General features: G+C 32.5%; 1 protein-coding gene across 1 annotated transcript in view; it reads left to right on the top strand.

Annotated features, from left to right (window-relative positions):
- Positions 1 to 24,797, top strand: part of LOC129231099 (inversin-like) — a 123,188-nt gene that overhangs the window by 59,373 nt on the left and 39,018 nt on the right. The window contains exon 12 of the mRNA XM_054865346.1: positions 12,710 to 12,816. Within this exon, the coding sequence (XP_054721321.1) occupies positions 12,710 to 12,816 (107 nt within the window). The remainder of the gene's footprint in view (positions 1 to 12,709; positions 12,817 to 24,797) is intronic.

Here is a 24,797-nt window from a genome sequence, read left to right as displayed (position 1 = left end):
TGGAAATTAAATTTTCACCTCCAACCAAACAAAAATATCCTCGACCGGGAACAAACTATTTCACCTTGTGTCGGCAACAAGAGAGGAGAAATAACTATCCAAAATGAATATCCTGCTTTTATGTTGTTTTCCCCTCCAACTATTGTAAATACACTGGCCTCAAAAAGTTAAGGTACAACCGGTTTTTTGTGTATAATTTGCGAATGAATGAAAGTAGAAACAAAAAAATTTGGAGAATATGTGCATTAAATGGTTTTTTATTGAATGTGTCATAGAAATTTGTATAAGTGTATTACAAAAATGATTCAGGGTTTGTACTCTCCTTACAAACTCCTTATCAACTCCTGCTTTTTAAGAAAATAAAATAAGGGCCGTTAAAACTCCTGAATTTTGCTATTATATCCTTACAAACTCCTTATTTTTTATTCCGCATGGCCTTAAAGATTTTCTTCTGTCGCCAATCCAATACAAGTGAATACATAAGACCAAATTTTACTAGAATTCCGGTCATTGTTTCGTCTGATAATAGCAGATATCCGATTTTTTCATTAGACTATTTTCTTCCCCATATCCGATTTTTTTTTCCTTACTCTAAATTTCTGATGATTATGTCGATAATTATTAACAATATAAATCTTGTAGACTTGTTAAATTACCATTCTAAATTTTTTTTGCTTTAATAAATTCTTTTATTTGCCGTTTTTAGGCTTTTGTTGCTTTCATTTTCGTTAAAGCAATCTCTTTGCATCCAATATGAAAATCGAATTGTTCTGATTTTTGATGCTTATTATGTTTTTAGAGGGCAAATAAAATGAAATTTCTTTTTATTCCTATAAGAATCAAAAAGTTAAAATTTTCAAACGAAATTCTGTGTCCTTTATTGAGAGTCAAAAAGTTAAAATCTAAATTGCAGGTTTAATTTGACTTTTGCTTCAATTAGGTCAATTGTTATTAATAATATGTTTATTGTAGAGCTTTGAAATGCAATTCTAAAATAATTTAATTAAATTAATTCTTTTATGTGCCGTTCTTTTACTTTTAACGCATTCACTTCGAAAATTGCAATCTCTTTGCATCCGCCATGGGTATAAGATTTTTTGCATTTATGACACTTAATATGTCTTGTGAAGATGCAAAGAAATTAAGTTATATTTATATTTTTATTAAAATCATTAAATTAAAAAGTTTTTAATAAAATTCATGCCCTTTATAAGTGTTGAATGTCAGAAAGTTAAGTACGGAATCAATGGTTGAAATTAATTTTTGTTTCAACTATTTTAAGTGTTTTTATTCATACGTAGCGTGTGTAGTTGCCAGGGTTTGTGATTTTTTTTTCATTCAAAAAAATCTTTCGTTTTTTTTTAATTTAAATCAATTGTTTTTTAATTTTAAAAATTTGTAGATATCAATTACTAACAATTATAAATGCATGTGAAAGGGCTGTTTTGAGCAAAATCCCTCTTCAGAAGGTATTTTTTGATCAAAAAAATCCCTCCAGAATGCATTTTTGACCAAATAAAACCCCTCCAGAAGGTTTTTTTCATCCAAAAACCCTCTCCAGAAGGTATTTCTGACTGCACTAGTAGTTGTGTTTGAAGTTTGTCTTTTTGTATTCTGTAAATATTTTGATTATTTTGATAGGTGGAAGTTATCTTGACCTCTACTACTTTCAGTCAGCTTATTACAGTTCTTATTTTAACAACTATAAAGTCGCTCATCAAGTTATGACGGGTGAAAATTGCTTCTACTCTTCTACATTTGAACGAAGCAATTGCCTGTTTGGTGATATTTTGACATTTGAAATTTTAACCCTTACTCCAGTGAATTATCCCTAAACTCCAGTAGATAGCATTCATATTTGACGACTTTTTCATTTCTTTATTCCCCTGAAATGACAGTTTTACCAGTAGAACAGTTAAGTTGCCCGATCGAGTTCAGTCTTGTGACAATTAATCCTTTCCCTGCATGTTAATCATTACCAAAACATATTATCAAATTATCATGCCGTGGGGCAAGTTTCATTGTTGAAACACACACATTTGGCGGACATATGGATCAAGGATCTCATCCCGATATCTCAGACCAGTCGGAGTTTCTCCATGAACACATGAGGTCAGTGTGACGACCGAGCGAGATCTCTGCCCAAACCATAATTCCACCACCTCGATAACTGTGGTCTCCCAACAGTGCTGGATTGATGGTATCTATTGCGCTGTTCCCTTTAAATCAGTAGACACCCTGAATCACTCTCCAATGTAAATCTGGACTATTCTGTGAAAAGCACAGAAGCCCATTGCTGCTGGGTCCAGGAAACATGTTCTCTTGCCCAGCATAAGCGGATCCTTCACTGCGGTCGGTTGAGGGGAACACACACAAGTGGTTGTCTTGCATAGAGACCTGCACTGTGAAGACGATTTTGCACCGTAGTAGCAGATTCTTTTTCCTGATGCTACAAAGTGGTCTGTAATGAGCTGCACCACAGTAGTGGTTCTTCTCTTTCGAGCCGAAAGAACTAGAAAACGTTCTTCTGCAGATGTTGTAGCTTTTGGACACCGAATCTTTGTATTGGTATCGATCATAGCATTGCTGAACAACATTATGAAACATATTCAATACAACTTGCAATTCGATACAACTTGCTGTCCCAAGTAGGCCTCTTAGGAGTCATTCTTCTTTTGAAAATATTTTTACCTGACGGAACTATGTTTATAATTTTTGTCTTTTTAAATTTTACAAACTTTTTAACATTCATTGTCATGATTTAGATACTTTTCACTTGTCATTTTACAATTTTAAATCTCGATGTTTTAATATTTTAAATGTATAGTTTGCTTTAATTACTTTTTCTATATTGTTGCCACTGTAATTGGATCATATCTGTAGTGTGCAATGCTTTTAATAAATAATAAATAATAATAAATATTGAAACTTCTAGCAACATCACCCCGTGACAATCCCATATCCATCCATCTAACTGTCCTCCACCTTAACGAATCGGGTAAACAACGTCTCAGAGACCTTTTCTTAACTCTATTGACTATAGTCACTGAAACTGCCAACAACAGTTGAAAATCAACACAACTTACAGAAAAATGCAAAATCTTGATATTTGCATATTTTTTCTCACTCGTAAAAGTATGCTTTTTTTCCATGAAATAAAAGTAGTATCAACATTTTTTTCATAAATAGTTTTAAAGTTTGTTATTATCATTCATGCGAACTATGAATTTTATTGTTATTGCTATTTTTTTATGGTGAGCTTCAAAAAACATGTTGTACCTTAAATTTTTTAAGCCAGTGTATTGTGCTAGACAATAGTAACAATAGTAACATGGAAGAAAATAATATGTTCGGTGACAGTTGGAAGGATTTGAATCACACTGACCTGGAAGCATTTATTGACTCGTTGCTGCTGTCAAACAAAAAAAAATGTGCATTACATTGTCGTGTCTGAAATTTTACATTAATTTTTAAGACTGAATGTTTTGAACAACAGTGTTTTTATTTCATAAATACTGAAAGGCTCATTAAATTTGTAATCCGTTATGGTTATGAAAACTTATCTGTAAAGCAATTTTTAAAAAAATAAATATATGAAAATGTAATATAAATTCATTGTTACGTCACAAACATAGATAAAATGTAATTATAAGTTGATAATCCTGGAAATTACCACATGAGTCATATTTAACCTGAACACCTTAGTTATATGTTACATTGCAACAACATAAGATGTTTAACATGTCGGCATTAACCACATTGAGGTAATCATCACCAATTTTTTTTTTTTTTTTTTGAAAAACGTGTAAGTTCACGGATAATTGGAAGTTTTACTGTATTTTCCTTTCATAGTAAAAAATATTACTGAACTACAAAATATGGATGAGGTATAGTTATTTTGTGTATATACTCAATGCAAAAGTCTATCTTTAAGGTAAAAATATGCAAGTGTTATTTAATTTTGTATTAGATATATGTTGTGTAGTGTACTCTAAAGAAATGTATTATTTACAGTCGGTTTTAAATACAATAATATGAGTAGAATGATTTTTTTTTCACTATGGGACAGTATGTCCTATATATTATTTCTTTAGCCTGTTTTTCTATCAATCCGTGCGATCTTCCTTTATAGAACTCCATGGTTCATCCCTCATTTTAAAATTTATCGTTATTACGGCCAATGCTGAAAAATAAACGCATGGTGCAAAAGTGTACCGCTTGCCTTTAAGTTGAGATTTCAAATCATCTAAGAACAGGTCCTTTAATCGATATGTTGATTTTTTGATAGCCATTGAATCAGAGCTTGGTCAGTCAAAATAGATAGCAGTCAGTCAAGCGTAGCTGTTAACCAAATAGTCCCGGGATTGAGTCTGTTCATATAATCTACCTTCATAGCATATAAAAGTATTTTGTATATAGTTTCTGAGGTATTAAAATTTTTTGCAGTGCCAATTTTCTTCACTTTTTTGACTCCTTGTTGCAGCATACTGTTCTTTTATAGGGTCATTCCATTTTAAATCAACAAATTTTCCAAAAACTTGTTGCATCACCATTTTTGATTTTGATGAAAATTTGCAAGTGCATTCCTTTCATTTCCTAGACCTCAAAAAAAAAAATTTTTTAATTTTAAAAAAATTTACCCTTTCATATATAGGCCATTTTTGTTGTTGGCAACAGCAAAAATAGGGCATTTTGATGCTTTGTCTTATGGACAATAACTTTTTTCTATCAAAGTTTTTGAGCTCAAACATAGCTCATTGGAAAGCTAAGAAAAAGATCTTTTCATACATGATATCAATAAATTTCAGATTTAAAAAAAAAAAAAACAATTTTTTCAAGGTCAAAGTTTGCAATGAAAATCTATTTTTTTACCACTTTTGAAAATTAAAAAACCCATGAAGGGTTTAGAATAACCAGCCCTATTTTTCATCATATATTTATATGCATGGTTACTTATTGTATAAAAAAATTGGCTTGTTACTCCACCCCCTTTATGAGATATGCTCCCCCAAAGTTGCAAATTTTCAAAAAAATCTAGTTTTCAACGCTAAAAAAATGCATGTGGGGGACTAGATAAAAAAATTTTATTTGTGGTATTTTAAGTACTTTTCACCAGCTTTCTAACAAAATAAAAGTTGCTTTGTTATTCAAAAGTTTTTGGCAGATATAAGGGTCTGAATTTTCAAATAATTGCGCTGAAATAACAGTTTTTTTTTTTTTCACTTTTTATTCTTAGTTTTTTATTGAAATGTAATTATATACCTTATTCTTTGCTTTAAATGGTTAAAAAAAAGACTGAGAAGAGTTATGACGTATTGTATTTGTTACTTTACAAAGACAATTTAACATTTTTATCAGCTAGGGACATAAATCTTTCAATGCTATTTTCTTTAGTATTTTCTCTCACGGAGAAGAGTTGATAAATGTTCACTCATCACAGGTGTGATATTGTCACCTCCCCCTTGTGCAGACCATAGTTTTGATGCAATCAAGATTTTTAAAATGTCTTGCAACTGAACCCAAGTTTGGTCATTATCACTTGATTTTTTAAATGATGTTCCAGGCTCTTTAGGATGAAAATTGGATCCTGTATTCTTCTTCTATGTTGAATACTTTTACTTCCAAAACTTCTCCTAGCCACCAGTTACTATCATACACAGCAAACATAATCTGATAATTTCTTTCGGATTCTTGCTTTTTGTTCAGCAGGTTCGTCTTTCATGACCTGAAAAATTGTAAAATCTGAAGGAACAGATGCACGTGTGGCATTAATGATATGTCTGTTGATAGGGATGTAGCTGTGAAAAGACAGAGTTTGGGGGTAATGGCAATGATGCTTTATATCTTTTTTCAAGATCCTTTGCTACTGTCTTAACATCAGGGAAAATATCCTGCTAAACCATAAGGAAAATGAGTCCCCTCCCCCCTTAAAATTTTGCCTATAGGCGCCCATGCCCTTATCCAGAGCGTCTTTTTTTTATTTTAAAAACTCTGCTTGCTTACTGGCAATGAAATTGTGGCTCTTCAGGTGTTCTAAGTTTTTCACAACACTTAACCAAAAATTCTTGCAAGGGGAGCACATATTTCAATAAAAAACTAAGATTAAAAAGTGCAAAAAAATTGCATTGTTTCAGTGTAATTATTTGAAAATTCAGACCCGTATATTTACCAAACACCTTTGAATAACAAAGCAACTTTTATTTTGTTAGAAAGCTGGTAAAAAGTACTTAAAATACCACAAATAAAAAATTTTTTATCTTGCCCCCCCCCCCCTGCAATGCATTTTTTTAGCGTTGAAAACTGGATTTTTTTGAAAATTTGCAACTTTAGGGGAACATATCTCATAAAGGGGGTGGAGTAACAAGCCAATTTTTTTTTTATACAATAAGTAACCATGCATATAAATATATGATGAAAAATATTGCTGGTTATTCTAAACCCTTCATGGGTTTTTTAATTTTCAAAAGTGGTAAAAAAATAGATTTTCATCAAGAACTTTGACCTTGAAAAAATTGGTATTTTTTTTAATCTGAAATTTATTGATATCATGTATGAAAAGATCTTTTTCTTAGCTTTCCAAAGAGCTATGTTTGAGCTCAAAAGCTTTGATAGAAAAAAGTTATTGTCCATAAGACAAAGCATCAAAATGCCCTATTTTTGCTGTTGCCAACAGCAAAAATGGCCTATATATCAAAGGGTAAATTTTTTAAAAAATAAAAAATTTATTTTTTGAGGTCTAGAAAATAAAAGGAATGCACATGCGAATTTTCATCAACATCAAAAATGGTGATGCACGCCACATTTGTTGATTTAAAATGGAATGACCATATAGCTAAATTCATTAAGCATTCTGAACTATGACAGATCAGCATTTGTAAGTCATTATCAAGTTTATGAGTTGTTGCATTGATAATTTTGTACCTGCCAAATATGAATTTTTCATAGGATGGTTTTATGGGATATTTTTACAGCACAGCTGTAAGTTTCAAGCAAGGCTGCTTCATGCAGCTCAGCTAGCATATGAACATTTTGAAAATGACCCATTTGCTGTTTCAATCCTGAAGAAATGAAATTACCAATGCCATGTGTATGGAGAAATATAAGTATTATCTTGAATGCCAAATGAAATGAAAGATGGAATAACAAACAAACAAATAATGATGGAAATCTATTGGTGTGGGAAATATTCTTTCTACATGCTATAAGAAAAACTCTGAATATGATGTATAATATACAGTGAAATCCCAATTTTATGTTTCTCAAAAGACTGGAAAACACGTAAAAAACGAGAAAAAATATAATGCAGGATGCATAGAAAGCAAAAATCAAGTAGAAAAAAAATAAAGGTAGTAAAGATGACTCACAAAAGGTTTCTATATTTTACTAAAAGAACATTATTATACATACAATTTTAGATCATTTTAACTTGCTTAGTTGTGTATCCACGTATTTAGGTTGAAAATAGTTCAAAATAGTGGATGTTTTTTACTTCCTTTTACAAAAAAGGAAGTATTATATTTGCAAAAAAAATTTCACCCAAAAATCGGCCTTAATTTACATTTTGCTCATCACCAAATGAATGTTGAGTTTTTTTTCAACCCGACCACACGTGGATATGTGCCTAGGAACGTACAGACACCAGAAATATCCATTTTGACGATCCCCGAGTTAATTACAACGAGTTTTCTTGTGACATCTGTATGTATGTGTATGTGTGTCGCATAACTCAAGAACGGAATGTCCTAGAAAGTTGAAATTTGGTACGTAGAATCCTAGTGGAGTCTAGTTGTGCACCTTCCTTTTTGGTTGCATTCGGATGCTCCAAAGGGGACCTTTTTGGGGAGAAATCATTGTTAATTTCAATGTAAACTCAAGTGATGTTATAATTTGGCGGACACTTGGCGATATGTCGCCAGTCTTTTGGTCGCCAATTTTTTTTTTCATTTATTTTTTTTTTAGATCTGGTTTCAATTTGGCTACTGTTGGTGATATTTAGGGAGTAAACTATTGAATCATATTAAAACTGCCAATAATGAGAAAATGACATTAAAATTGGAGTAAAAGGAAGTCATGTGATGCACACATCAGCTCATTTAGTCATTCAGTTCAAAGTAAATGCATCTTCTAGGATTGAAATACTTTAATTTTTTTTCCCTTGTCTTTATGAGAAAGAATATAGCCTTTTACTATTTGGAAGCTCTTCAATGCAATAATGAAAGAAGGAATGGGCTGGGCTTCTAGTTCTTATTCATCTTCATTGGTGGAAGAAAAATCCATATGGTCAACTACAGATGGAGCTGTAGCATTTCCATTTTCATTAATTAGCTTTCAACAATGTGAATTTTCTTTAAAAAAAAAAAGCACAAATAAAAGATATTGCATACAGTGAAACTTCGATAAGTCGAAGTTGCAGAAACAGCAAAAAATATTCGTGTTATCGAAAATTCGGCACATTGAATAAATACAAATACAAATACAAAAGTGACGACCAGCAACAGGCTCTGGGCCCAGCTAGACTGGTCCTAGTCAATTTACAATCCCCAGTGAAGATCAATGGCCCTCTTAAAACTGTCTACTCCTTTACTCATTACCACCTCTTCCGGTAAGCTGTTCCAAGGTTCCACTACCCTGCTAAAATAATAATTTTTTCTAATATCCATGTTAGCCTGAGATTTAAATAGCTTAAAACAATGACCCCTTGTCCTGTTTTCAGTGCTAAACTTTAGCCCCGTAACATCTTTGGTTTTAATAAATTGAAACAGCTGAATCATGTCCCCTCGGTCTCTTCTTTGCTCAAGACTGTACATTTTTAGCCTTCTAAGCCTGGAATCATAATCTAAGTGGGAAAGTCCACTTATTAGCCTTGTAGCCCGCCTTTGAACCCTTTCCAATACATTAATGTCTTTCTTAAGATAATTAGACCAAAACTGAACAGCATACTCCAAATGGGGTCTTACCAAACTTCTATATAAGGGCAGAAGAACTTCTTTAGATTTATTTGAAATAGATCTATTGATAAACCCAAGCATCTTATTGGCTTTGTTGCTAGCAATGCTGCACTGTTGGCTAAACTTTAAATCCTGACTTATTAGGACCCCCAGATCAGTAACTTTGTCTGCCTGACTAATGACTGAACCTTGCAAATAATAACTTGTACACTTATTTCCATGCCCTAAATGTAGCACTTGACATTTCCCAACATTAACAGCCATACCCCATTTATCAGCCCACTCCGTAATATGATCTAGATCCTCTTGCAGCTGATTTGCTTGTTCTTCATTTTCTACAGTCCCCATAACTTTGACATCATCAGCAAAACAATTCATGTTCCCAGAAATATTTTTGTGAATATCGTTCATAAAGACAATGAACAAAACAGGCCCTAACACTGATCCTTGAGGAACCCCGCTTAAGACCTCACTCCAATTAGAATAATTTCCCCTTACAACTACTCTTTGTTTCCTTCCGGTCAGCCAATTTTTTACTCAAATAATAAGAAAAACAAACTATGTAGAAAAAGTAAATACCACCACTGACACTCCTTAAGTTTAAAATATGAGCAAAAAAGTGATAGAGTAATGTATCAAAGATAATATCATCGCTTCAAGGGAACAGTAGGATATCTTACCTTTATTCCAGGGATTAGATGTCGTATCGTTGCTCTAATGCGATGATACTTATATACTTGACATAGTAAATGTAGAATATAGTTCCATAAATTCAAGAGCTTGTATAGGTTGGAAAACAAGTTTATAGCTTTATGTATGCTATAACAATTTTTACTTTATTTTTTAAATCTGTTATCAAACATTCGGATGGGATTCTATAAAAACATGCAATACATCTGCTGCTTTTCTTGCGGCGGCGTTTTTTCTGGCACCGCCAATCGAAAAATGGCCAAAACTTTTTGTGTTAGGTGTTTAGTCTTCAACTCTGTTACGGGTTTCACAGATCGAAATGGCACTCCGAAGTGCGCTCTCCAGATATTGTACCTCTATGCGGTTTTTATTTTATTTTATTTTTTATTTATTTACTTTTTAAATAAAAGATGTTGTTAACACCTTCCCAACCTGAAGTTATCTTTTTCTACTAACTAATGATGAGGTACACTGGATTCTTTCCATTCTGAACACTCATGGGACCGAACAAAGTGTTCAGATTATAGGGGTGTTCATTATAGAGGGAGACTGGAGAACACATGTATTGTTCGTTTTTCACTAGAAGGCACTTGACTCTTCTCACGTCACATGGTGTCTCATGATTCTATTTCTCTGTTTTCGGCAGAATGTATGTTTGGATCATAGCATTTTGTTGTAAAAGCAGCAGTTTTTAAAATGGAAGAATAACTGAACTGACAACAGACAAGTGAAGCAAGTGGTGTAAATGACACTAAGACTTTTTTGCAAATTAAAATGCACGCCCAAGTTAAATCTATCTGGTTGTCTCTTTTTGAAGAGCGTGGATTGTGTACCGATCACCCCCGCATGAAATGGAACTCCGCGTTCGAGAGGGCGTGGCTAAATGCCTTCTCTTGAAAAACGAACAATATACTGCGTTCATGAACTATGTTCAGTATTTGTGTGCAAAACCCTCCCTGTGATATTTTCCACCTAATTTTCTGACTGCACTAAATAAAAACTGTGACTTTCTTTATGAGCAGGTTTTTCTTACCGAAAAAAACTAAGTAAGCAATAATTTAAGTGAAAAAAAAAACATTGCCAAATTATGTGCAAATTATCGGTGTCCGAGATTTATTTGATTCACTTTATATAGACAACTTTTGATGAAATGCAATGGTGCCTACTTTTTTCTTTTTGTTCATACTTTTTGGAAAGTAAAAAAAAAAAAAAAAAACACTATTTCGACTTTTAGAGTTACGTTAGCAAAAAAACTTCGACGACAGTCACGAAATAAAATTTGACTTTTAGAATATTTCGACTCAACGAACTTCGGCTTATCGAAAATAAATAACATTGATTTTCCATTCAGTTAAACGGGAATAAATATTCACTTCGACTTACCGAAGTTTTTGGCTCATCGAAGTTCGACTTAAAGAAGTTTTACTGTATTTTAGATTTTTTTCCCTTTACTTACTTCCTAGCAAAAACATATAATGCGGGAAATTCAACAACAATCCAGCTTAAATTAACAATATTAGTACAGTGAAACTTCTCTGGAGTGACCACTCTCTGTTCCTGAAAAAAGTTATCGTTAATGGAGTTTGGTCACTCTTAGAGATCCTTTTCGAACATGCAAATATATCACCATAGCTGTTATTTACCTTCTTCCTGCAGTATATTAATCAAGAACATTATGATAAAAATGTATTTAAATAAAGAAACTTTTTTTTTTAATTTTAAATGTAAAATATACTTTTTACTAGATTTTTCTATTTAAAAACTAATAGCTTTAAAATATGTGAAGATATTTGTTTGCTTCAGATTCTTTGTTTTTCCTAAAACAACTTTAGTTTCTAGTTTAGTTTTCAGCTGCAAAAATAAATTACTAATAGGTCATTATTAGTACAAGAAAAGATTATCTATTTCTGTTAAGAGTTTATTGTGCTAACAGCTTTGATCATACAGTATCCCTCAACTCCGCATTTTCATCACTTTCATTTTCCTCATCGGATTTTGTGTGCCTGAAAGACAAAAACATTTTTTTACCGCTAGTTTCTTTTAACTTCCTTTCTGATTTTCCTTTCTCATGTAAGTTCATGACTTCTACATGTTTCTCAAGAGTGCCCCACCTTAGCTTCCTAAGAGTCCTAAAAACAATGCCCTCCTTTTCGTGACCTTTTGAGGTTTAAAGCAGAAGAACACCTTTGGACTCGCAGGAGAATAGATTTTAAACCCTTATTCTGGTTTCTTTCCACCTTTGTCAACAAGAGAAAACTGGTCTGTGTATGATCTCCATGTTCTATTGTTTTTCTTTTGTTGTCTCTCGCTTTTTGAGTTTTCTCTAACAAAAATACCTATAGTTTTTAATGCTGAGGTTTACGATTTGCTGGTCATTGTGAGAGGTTTCAATGGTCTTTCCCAGAGGTATTTCAGCATTAGTCATATACGGCGGGGGGGGGATTGGTGTCTCAGAAAAGTGGTCGTTAATGGAGGTGATCGCTATATATAGGTGATCGCTCATAGAAGTTTCACTGTATGTGTAAAAACTAAAACCTGATGAAAGAAACGTGAAATACAGAGAAAATGTTGGTTTAGGGGACGTAAAATTAGATTTTCACTGTATGTGCTAATCTTTTTATGACCTATGGAAAAGAAAAACTGTTTCACATTTCGTTAAATAAAACACCCTGAGAAAAGAAGCTGCAAAAAAGGTCTGAACTTAAATCAATGAAGGAAAATATTTGTACTTTACAATAAACATATTGTGTTATACGTAATAAGAATATTTTTTACTCAAAGATGAAATTTATTCTGATTCCTCAAAAAAAATTATTGCATTTTTGAGCAATCAAAATATATTTTAATCATTCTTCTCATTTTGAAAATTAGTTTTATTGTTCCAAAAGTCCTTAATATACTTCATAGCGAATTTAGTTTCAGTTTAGATGATCAAGTTGGGCTGAGATAACTATGATTATTGTGTATGTGTATTTTCTTTATGAACCGGAAATGTCAAATCATAAACATTTGTTTATGCTTAAACTTTGGAGAACTATTTGCATTATAACTAAAAAATTTTCAATTACCAGGGAAAATCCCCACTTCATTCAGCTGTATTGAATAATCGGCATGGTATTGCAAAGTTACTTTGCCTTTATGATGCAGATGTTAATGCAATGGCAAGAATTGATGGATGGTGAGTAATGCTATAACGTTATTATGAAGTAGTATTTTGCTGCTATATTTTATTTCCAATTTTGATAAGATGTTCCGTCAGGTTTAGTAAGCTATCTTGTGTGAAACTTTTATATTTTATGCAAACTATTTAAGAGAATGCTCTGAAATATTTTTTGTAAATTTAGTATTACGTAATAGTTAACTCTGTCAAAGTAAAAATGTTATACCTATGTTAATGATTTCTCTTTTATTTAATGTATGAAAATCAAGAATCAATGATAAATTTGCTAATAAGTTTCTAAAGCAATATTATATATTTAGATAAATTTAGCTATATTTTTCTTATTCCTTAATTTTGGAAGAATTCACAAACTCTTCAATCAAAAATGAAATTAGCTCAACATTAGGAGTCATCTGGGAGGTATCCTCCATGTATTAAGATCCTTTGAACCCTCTGGTGTTGCAACAAGAACTAAAAACAATAAACTAAGAATAAATTACATTACACAACAAAAAAAAAATTTTTGTCTGCATCCTGGTTTTAAACATTCAATGCCTACTAGTTTTGGGTCAAGAAAAATAAATATGGTTGTGGATTCTTTTTTATTAGGTCTTGTTTTTGAGCTACCCAAAAGCCCACTAGAGAAATATACACAACAACCACACATTGATTTGATTTACAATTAAAAAGGAAAAAAGAATCCTGTGCAATAAATGTGATTAACCACTCAAGCGGCTGCGACGTAATATTACGTCAACGATTTTATATGTCATTAGCGGCAGCGACGTAATATTACGTTCGAAGCGTTCGGCTTTCCTGCAGAACACCAGCAGTTTTTCCCCTTGCGGGAAGTGAAGGGTGAAGGAATTGACGAACAGTAGGGGCGTTAAAAGCATCTACCGCTCCTTTGTCCACCCTCCGTGTCAATTTCTCCCAGTCAGGAATCACTTGAGCATGATTTTCAACTGTCATGTTTCTTTTGAAATACTTGTACAATGTGGATTTTTTTTTTTTTTTAATGCTTGCAAGTTTGTGAATAAAAGTAAATAAACATTTTACAATTACTTATAACGGCAATTTTAATATTTTAATAAGTTTGATTATGTAGAAAAATCTCTGAAAGGTCTTATAAATTATGCAATCAAAATTGATTAAGCTTTAATGTAAAATTTGTCATCCCTAATTCTTCATTTATTGCAGAACTGAGAACTAATATTATTTTTGTAATTTGAGTGTGCTTGGAAAAATCTTGCAGAAATGCTTTTATAGTAATTTTCATGGTAAATTTTTAACTCGTATAAAGAGTTCAATGGACCGAAAGTTTTATTCGTAGTAACGGAAATTTAGCTGCAATGGAGTTCAAGCAATATAATAGCATTTTTAAGGAAACAAAACCCTTATTTTGTTGCATTGGTTTTCGCTTATGAGGTATTACGTTTTTGAGCAATAAAAAGTTTGAAAGTTTGACGATATCAGATTTACAGTTATGTATATGATTAGAAATGATTTTATTATTTTAATGTTTTGAAGCTCAAATTTAGATTAAAAAAATCATAACCTATAATTTCTTCTAAATATTTATGCACTTTAAAATCGTGAAGAATATTCCGAAACGTTCCTGCAAAATAATGCGCAGCTAATGTGCTTAAATTCTGGCAGTAACGTATCGAGAAAAAAAAAGCACAACAGTTTCCCGCTAAAAGACAGTAACCCTTTCCGAAATCAACATGGAATTTTTCTGAAGTATTCAGAAACCTTCTCAATAGATGGCAATGACGTTTTAGGGAAGAAATCAGGTACTCTCTAAGAAAACTTATTTATGTTAGCTTGTTAGCTCCCTGATTTATCCCCTCAATCTGGATAAACCGTATAGTTGAACTTAAGGCTCAATAATCAAGCTCAATAAAAATTTAATAAAAACGCTGAGTATATTTTGATACTGGTAGCTAAAGATATTTTTTTCAAAACAGCAAGAAGTTTGCATTCCTGCAACTTGAAGCAATTCTGGAAATCTTTTCGCCGAACAACTTGATTTTCGCAGAAAACTGGTGGAAACCCGTTAAATTCTAAAATGTTGCTCGGAAATAACCTGTGACGTTCATTAATTTTCTTACAATGAAGAAGCTATTTCCACTTTTCTCCTCTCTTCATAGGTGATTTAAATTATAGCATTTGCTCTGGCGCGTTGAAAAGTAAACTAGTGCGTAATAAAAAAAAAAAAAAAAACAAAAAAAAACAAAAAATTGGTGTTTTTGGACAAAAGAACCAAAATTTGAGTTGTTTCTTAAGTTTTCATGGGAAGGGGGTGTAAAATCTTTTAAATGATGCTTCAATTGGTTTGATAAAGTATTGATGAAGTTATGGCGCTCCCACCGAAAAAAAAAAGAAGCGTTTGAGAAACAATATATATGATAATGATAATAATAATAATAACAAACAATTTCAGCAAAAGTATTGGAGAAATTCAGGTTTCAAGTTATACTAATTTCAAATTAATTAGACTTAAATAATGCAATGTGTTCAAAAAATAAAACAAAACTATATTTTATATTATGATTATTAGTTCGTTTTTTGGCCGAAACTAATATTGTATAGTTGAAGCTTGCAAACTTTTCTCCTAAATAATGAAATTTTAAAGACATGCTAATATTATGTACCTTTTATTCGCCACCTCGCCCCAATTGCGTAAACTGACTTAACGCCCGTATTGAGGTAGGAAAAAGTATTAAGTTGAGCTATTTTTTTGGGGGGGGGGGGCGGCTTTGGTTTCGCGTCAGCGACACACTCATGTTTAGAAGTGAAAATAATAATAATAATAATAATAATAAACTTTTCTTGTTACATAATAAAATTAGCAACTAAGTTTGAAGCTTGACCGTGTTAAAAATAAAAAATACAAATTACCATCTATAGCAAGTATTTTGAATCAAGTCTTGCCCGAAACAAGCAAAAAATTCATCGTCTCTTAGCTCTACTGATCGTATCTAGTATTCTCTGGATTTATACCTACTTTTTTGCGACTAAATTTTAGATTAGCAGAAAAGAAATCTGATTTGGTTGAAAGTCAACACTGGTTGAAACAATAAATTTTCTCTGCAGTAGATAATCTTTTGACTTCGAATCACCAACAGGCCAATCTTAACAGTACTGTAACTATGGGCATGACGCCTTGCGCTTATCCGTCAGTGAAAGCATGCATATATTGGAAGCTCGTTTGAAATACAGCGTAACCCCAAACGTACGCGATTTTCAAGGGACAGAAAAAAAGTTATCGTTAATTCAAGGATATCGTTAAACCGAGGAGCATGGATTTTTAATGCAGTCGAATCCGGAACAGTGAAATTCGTCGTTAAATTGGGGAAATCTCAAATCGAAGTTATACCGTACTTCAATACAGATAATAAAAAGATGCTTCAGCTGCATAAATGTGTACTAAAATGTGTTCAAATGGGATCCGGTGTACGGGATGTGAACTAAAATATGTTCCGAATTATGTTTTGTTACAAAGAAAATGCAACAATTGTGTTCTGCTCAAGATATTTGCTTAGTTAAAACTTGGAAACTCATTTGAACAGAGATTGGACGCACATTTGAGAATAGATTGGGGACAAATTTGAGAACAGATTTTGAGCACATCTTGGCGCACTTGTGAGATCATCCCTTTCTTTGTCACTACTGAGGGAAAGGGGGGGGGGGAGCCAGATGATAGAAAAGTATTTAATGCCGTATTTAAATACTAATCGTAATGGAAGTACATTTGCATCAGAGATTGGCGGTGAGCTATAAGTAAATGTAAAAAAAAAAATCATAATTTTTTAAACTAGCTGCAAAACAAAAAACTATATGATAGAATATAATATAATGCAGTATAGCACCGTTGATGCGTTTTTCAAGCGACTGATATGGAATGATGCATAAATGATTTTTTTTTTCTCTGCAGACAATAATTTTCGAAACAGAGACTTATCCAAAAGTTGGATAAGTCTCTATTTCGGTCTCGCTATTTTTTCTTTTGCTACGGCGGCATTCATGTAAAATTATTTTAAATTTTCAAATTTATTTTTTAATGAAAATACTTTACATATCCGAAACAGGTCAATTTTTAGGTCAATAAAAGAGGGTGAAAAATAATAATAATGTTAAAAATACACAAATAAATCAAGTATAATCTATTAGCTTCAGATTATAGTTCAGAGCAAATCATATTTTAAGTTTATTAAATGATTCATTTTGGAGAACTCATTTAATGAACAAGTTCAGATAATTTTATGAAATTTTGTTAAAAGCGTTGAAGAAAATAAGCAAAGGAACGAAAGAAAGAAGTGAAAGTGTAAAAATCACTCTTGTACATGTTACACTCACAAAAGCAGTTTGTCTACTTTCTTTTTCTTGAGTACTGAAGCACTCGTGTAAGCCCCCTGAATTTGACTGACAGCAGGGCGGAGAAGATAGATAACGTGACGTATGTTGCTTTTAGAATCCATTTCCAGTTTCATTGCATTCGTGAGGAAATTTCTCTGACCGTTCAACACGTTTCTTATTAAGAGTACAAGTTTCGCCAAGTTTCTTATCCAATTTTAAAACTAATAATTATAAAGTAAACAACAAATTAGCCTTTTTACAACTTAAAATAATTTACCACAACATTTAAACCTAATCCTACAGAATGTAATTTAAAAATTTGTAAAACTATGCTGATTGCAAAAATACTGAAACACATCTATACAACTGCCAATTTAACGTGCACACTAAAGATATATTGACAGATTAATGCATCTTTTTAAAAAACTGAAATATTGTATCTATACCTATTAAATAAAATATAATTTTAAAATAATTTTCTTTATTGATGCCCATTAACCGCATTACCCACCTTTTCATGTATAAATAACATCACTATTGTTATAAGTTTTAAAACTAGAAATCATTGAAGAATATTTAATGCAGTACATTTATATAGCTTCATTTTAAATCTCAGAAATTTTTTTAAAAACTAAACTTAATGTAATGTAACTTTCAATAGAATACATTGCAAATAAACATTTTATCGATTGTTGAATGAATTCTGGATCCAAGGGAAGGGATCAATACACAAATTTTAAAATCAAACATACATTTCTGTTATGATATATCAAAAGGTACAATTTTGAATTAAAAAAAAACATATCAAATTGCAAAAGAAAATTTGCAACATAATTTGTTTCTGGCCGAGGCGGTCGAATCACAGCTCAACCGCCACTTAGCCGGGGCACAAGTACATTTCACTAGCGTGCTAATCAATTTTAGATATCAATGTGAAGGAAGTGCCGGCAATGAGATATTTACTGCATTCAGTTTTTTTATGACTATTCTAGATTGACGATCCCAAATAGGGTGAATTTACAACTACTGAATGCGGCAAAGTTTAATAATATACTTATAACTCTTCCTAAGCTCTGACTAAGAGATGACACACACACATATGTCGCATATTTATTTCCATATGTGTGTTTGAAAACCTGTAACGCATCATCCAAAGCAGAGGATTTATTGTCCTTTAGATTGTACACATATTATCATTTGTCTGATTTCCTGAAGGGAATTGTATCTTTAACTGGAGTTTTGAGTCCGATGATAACATGTCTGTGAGCTTTTTAAAATCAGTTCATTTGCTATTATTTTGCAAGACGGAAAGGTATCACAGAAATATTAGAACCTGTGCGGGGAAACCCAAATTTATTTCAATAGTTAATTCAAAATCTATTTTATTTTTCTTCATCTTCTTCAGAAGTTAGCGCAGTGGTGGTGCCCAGCCTACGGCAAGGGCGGATTTCAGGGGATGGTCATGGGGGTATGACCCCCCCTAAACCATCGACACTATTATCCATTCATTATTATTTTACGTGATCATAATTTAATAATTGCATACGAGTTAGATGGATGAATGTAGCATATCATGAAAATATATCAATACGCATTGTGTTCAGATGCTTCATGAATAAAGTTGTCATCTGTAATAATTTTTAGTCTATTAATTATTTGTTTAAGTAAATATTTGAAATAATTCTTCCTTTCATTGCTTCTGATATTAATTTGAAAAAAAAAATGTGCAGTTCTAGATGCCATGAATTTGCCGATTTGATACATTTTATTGACACTCAAACAGTGTCAGAAATTTTTCGTAACCAAAACTGAATGTTTTTCAGCATGACCACCCCTCCCCCTAAAATGCTTGTCTGCATCCTCCCTTGATCTACGGCCCGTGAAGCATATGTGCTCTGTAAAAAGAAATGTGTAAGGTTACCAGTATTAATAGGTGTAACGTTACAAGAATTATGTTTTTGGTTTGGAAGGTTGTCGTAACATAAAGGCATAATCATAAGCAGACTATTCATTATTTATGAGAGTGTACATATATATTATTAATGTATCCCTGGGCTTTTATAATGATCTTAAATGAGGAATATAAAAAATGTGAAATTCATTTATAAATTAATTAGTTGGTTAAGAACCAACCAATTTTAAGAGAAAATATATATATATATATTTTTTTTTGCTGTTGTGAGATTAGTATAGAAATAATTCTGTTGTAAAAGAGACAGCTTTTTTTCTTTAGCATTTTTTCTATAGCTTTCTTGGGGAAGGGTGGGATGCAGGATCTTTCGAGAAAACATGAAAAGCACCTTATTGCACTCGATGTTGAAATCAATAAGGAATTCAGTTTCTACTTATTCTAGGTTGAAAGAAAGGCATGAGTAGAAAGAGCGAGAACATTCACAATACACAATAGCTCTTATCCATGGGGGTCGTTCCTGGGGGATCTTCTACCACACGTGTGTTTAGCAGGAGAGCTTGTCTCAATGGTCTAAGGCCATTTCTAACTGGTTTGTACTTACAAATACATATGACACAGAGACCTAAATTTAATAAACAAAGAGATAGAAAACTATTGTGATTGACCGATAATTGTGAATGGTTTTTGATGTTTTCAAGGCAAATCATTCATTTTAAAAAAAAGTGGTTAAAAGTATCACATTTTAGAACTTACATCCAAACTTTTACATCAATCAGAATGTATCGCACAACTTTTTAACGAATTCCTTACAAAAATAAAATTGTATGAGGCATTCACAATTCCCCAGAACGGATTTGTAAATCACGTGATTTTTTGGGTAATATAGATGGTAGAGTGATAATAATAAAATCCCCGATAAATTAGCGAATTTCGTTCTGATAGTTTTCTGCCTTATCTCTATCCAGGTCGTGATTTCGAATCCCCTCCCCCCTAACCGACGATCCTACCATTACCGTAATAATGCTAGATCTAAGTATTACTCCCAAAAATCTAGTTCTGTGATCTTGCCATACATTCACAGTAGCATCTTACTATTCCGTCATTCGTGTTAAGTGACGAAAGGACATAAGTCTGGGACTTATGCCCTTTCTGCACTAACGAAAAATGTGACCCCTCAATAAAGTGCTTTGTTGTACAAGTATAGACTTCCCTGCTATAATAGTCGATTTCTCTACATACTAAAACCACAGCGAAATCGATTTTGAAAAAAAAAAAAAAAAAAAAATGTGACATGCCCTTTCTGAAATAATCGATTCAAGTGTAATGTAAATTGTTATGTTAACCTTTTCTATTTGGCGCACCCTTCAAAATATTTTTTCTCGACTACAGCACTGCATATAGTGAGATCACGTTACAACGAATACTAATAAAACAAAATTTCTGTTTCAGTGAAATGATTTTTTAGTCGCAAGGTAATTGCTGTTAAATTGCTTGAATTAAATTGCTACGAAATCTCCGTTACAGCGAGCAAACACAATGTGTGGCTTCTTGAAGGGGGGGGGAGAGCTATGAATCAGTGGAGTAACGTAGGGGGGAGGCAAAGGGGGTACTCGCCCCGGGTGGCACTATGCTAGGGGCGGCAAATTCTGTAACACTACATTAAAATTAAAAAACGTTTTTTTTTTTTTTTTAACGGCACTTGTCTCAAGAAATTTTTCTCGTTCAACCACGAGCACGAAATACTGGATACTAACATGTATGTGTTGTATTGATCACTTTAGCTGATATAGTAAGACTAGAAGGGAGAGTTCAACCTCATTGAAGAGAATTATAAATATCACAAAAATCGACAAGCAGTTCGGGGCGGAATGAGTCCCCCCAGAGGGCGCCAACCTTGACTACCAAAGAGCGGAAAAAAAAAATAATAAATAAAAAATAAATAAATAAATAAAGAAAAGAAAAAGAAAAAAAAACACGAAGGTGCACAGATGGTTAGAGGGCGGAAAAATAGAAGAAAAAACGAAGACGCACACGTTCGAGGACACAAATAAAGTGATATAAAAAAAATTTACATCTTGAATTCGAATTATGTATTTCGCAATCAAGATTCACGAGATGCGTAAAATGGTACTCTGTGGCGACGTGCCTTCTCGTGAAAAACGGACACTATATGTGTGATCGTAACTTCAATAAGTATAAATAATTTGGGAAGGTTTGCCACTAAAGGTCTGTGGAGTCGGCTCATATGCAACATACGGTGCTTCAAGATGTATAATTTTTTAAAAAATTGTATTCATTTTATTTTATTTATTTATGTTTTTTTTTTTAACGTGCACATTTTTTCGGACATGGAACTCATGGAAATGAAGCCGATATTTTGATTTTTCATCGAGAAGTACAATCGAAAGCAAATTGCATTGGCTTAAGATTATATTAAAATGTAAAACTTGTTTTGGATAATAAAATCATGTTTTCGTTCTGTAAAATACTAAAAATGTCGTTTTTTAGGTGGAGGGTGGGGGGACATTTAGCAGGAGAGTGTAAGAGGGGCGGCAAATTTTGTGCCTGCCCCGGACGGCAGAAACCTACGCTACGCCGCTGCTACTTATACAAACTACACAATAATATTAATCGATAGATATAAAGAAAAAAGTCGAAAAATGTAATTTTACTTCACATCTGTTGCTATGCCGCTCATATGTACTTATCAAAACTTCAGGGAGTAATTAAAAAAAGCCTATGACAATTCCATAACTGAATGAGCTAAGGGAATTAATTATTTGTTGCAACATAACCAACTATAAGCTATTTAAAAAGAACTGAAAAAGGAAGGGGTTTCCTTCCAATTTCATTTTTCGAATTGAAATCAAATTCGGTCTACCTTTGGGAAGGAAGATTTCAGTGGTTCTTCTGAGGAAATTTCAAAAGAAAATGAAATTATAAATTACTTATCGACACAGATGCAGCACTTTCGAAGAGGAAAGGAGTAGCTAATATTTTGGAGCAAAAAACAAACATAAACATATCACCAAAAGTACTGGAAAACTTTGAAAAATTCACAATTTTACAAATTCCTCGAGAAATAAAAAACCAATTGCTCTGTAGTTTTTTGCACATAAAAAGTATGAACTCCGGTTATCATTTTCCAATTAAAATTACGTCTACTAATATTCATTTAGGGGACCAGCAACAAATTGAGTTGACAAAAAAGGGTTTTTGATCATCTTTCATTCTAAATAGCGGGGAATAAGCTATAAATTTCAGAAATAAGTAAAAGAACTATGCAGCGTTTATTTTTATATTTTCGTGAAAGTATCTCTTATACGTACGGAAGATAAAAGTATTTCTTTCAAAAATACAATTTTTTTGGACGATATTTGGCTCATAACATGCAGAGTTTTCCTTCAAACGATACTAAACTTTCAGAATATTTGACAGCGTACAAGAAAAATATAATAATAAAATGTGAAGCAAAAATATTGAAAATTCGATGAAATAGGAACGTTTAAAGCAATTATTTTTTCACTGCGCATGCACAAAAGATAACAATTTACAACCTTTATAATTCAAATTCCAAATAGATCTTACAACTCATAAAAAAAGTTCCACTTCGATATCATTAAAATTTAAAAAGTTATCAGTGTTCAAATGAGCTGAATTTCAATAATTCTTGGCTAGGCAACGAATGATGAGGGGTCGTTCTCAAACTGGCAAAACTTTCCTCTTATCGTGCAAAATGATTCATGATAAAAACGGATTATTTGCGAACGATCCCTCATGCTTCGTCGCCTATCCATGAATTCGGCTTATTAGATCGCTGACAACTTTTCAAATTTTAAAGATATCGAGTGGAATTTTTTCAATAGTTGGAGGATCTATCTGGAATTTGGATTATGAAAGTTATAATTTTCTTATGGTTAGCGCATGCACAGTGAAAAAGTAATTGCTTTAAACGTTCATATTTCATCAAATTTTCAATATTTTTACTTCAAATTTTCTTACTATATTTCTCAAGTATGCTGTCAAATATTCTGAAAGTTTAGTAACGTTTGACGGAAAACTGCGTGTTATGAGCCGAAAACCGTCAAAAACACTTTGTATTTTTCAAAGAAATGCTTATATCTCCGTAGTTTTAAGTGATACTTTCACCAAAATATAAAAATAAATTCTACATAGTTCTTTAACTTATTTCTGAAATTTGTTGCGCATTCCCAACTAATTACGGTAAAAGAAGATCAAAAACCTTTTTTTGTTTCCTCATATTGTTGCTAGTCCCCTAACTGAATTGACTTAATTTTTATTGGAAAATGATAACTGGAGTATACTTTTTATTTGAAAAAAAATACACAGAATTAGCTTCTTATTTCTGGAGAAATCCGTAAAAATGAATTTTTCAAAGTTTCCTAATACCAAATTACTAATTTTGGTCATATAGTGTATGCGCGTGTCGAAGTGTTGTAGTGTTGATGTGTAATATTATACACACATTGTGTTGAAAAGCATAGTAACACGATGTTGTTTCAGAAGAACGAAGCCAAGCGTTTAGGTATCTGTTTTCAATGCTTTTCAAATTCCTTCTCTGTACACTTTTCTACAACTGACCGTCGAACACGCCCAGGAATGGGGAGCATTGGAAGTCACTCGTGCGAACTAAAAGGCAGGCGTGGTCGAAGATAATCTTGACACTTTCCAGGGGGAGAAGCAGAGTTCCAATATGTGCTGCAGTGAAACTAACGTGCGAAAACCTGCTGCAATATGGCTACAATTTTTCCTTGAATTAGAGCCGCCAAAGTGGTTAAATAGGTCCTGTTGTATTGAACGGTGTTTATTTCTCCGAAAGCATTGGTTGCTTTTGGATATTGCTGTAAACACATCTTTTTCGAATACTTTTTTGTACCTCAAACAAGGACCATCTCTTGCAGTAGTTCAGCAGAATTTGGGGAGCATTAACAGTGCTCAATAACCATGATAACTGCATCCTATTGAAAAGATATCTTGGTGAAACCTTTCCTCGTGCTCATTGCTCATAGTTTGTGTTTAAGCAAAATATCCTTGAGGAAGTGAACGAAATAGAGTTTCAGAGACATATCATTCATCAATAATCACAGAAGATCTGTAGGGGTTTTTTGAACAATAGTTTTTAGTTTGCCTCGTGTCTGCTGCTAACAGAGCTCGTACGGGTCATGGAAATCCTGCAAAGTCATAGAGGAAAAAATAAGCAAATTTCAGACCTTTAAAAGTTATGGAAAATTTAAATTTTCTTTCAAAGTCATGGAAAAATGTCCTGGGCAAAGAGAAAGTAATAGTACCTAAAAGAGCATTAAAAATCTTGGGTGATTTAATAGTATTGCTCATAAAAGCTATTAAAATTGGAAAATTTAATAATCTCAAAAACAAATCTGAATTTTGAAATCTCATTGCATCCACTTCTTTAGCAGCCCCTCCATCTTTTTTGTATTAAATACAGTTCTTCAGAAATCAGACATCAGTTACAGTATATTTATTGTAGAATATAAATTAAATCATAAGGGGGGGGGGGAGGTTTCAGTCTTCAATTAAATAATAATAATATTTTAATGACTAAAAAAGTTATTTATTAGTAAAAGTAGAAAAATAATTGTTGTTGTTGTCGTGTTTGATGAAGTGCAAAGTTTGAAGGATTTAGATACCTCTTGTTAATGTCTTGATGACAAGATCTGCTAATTCTGGAGTTCGATGGCTGTAG

This window comes from Uloborus diversus, chromosome 10, assembly GCF_026930045.1.
Source record: "Uloborus diversus isolate 005 chromosome 10, Udiv.v.3.1, whole genome shotgun sequence".
Taxonomy (NCBI): domain Eukaryota; kingdom Metazoa; phylum Arthropoda; class Arachnida; order Araneae; family Uloboridae; genus Uloborus; species Uloborus diversus.
Note: the sequence above shows the minus strand (reverse complement) of the source record. Positions and strands in the feature narration are given on the sequence as shown.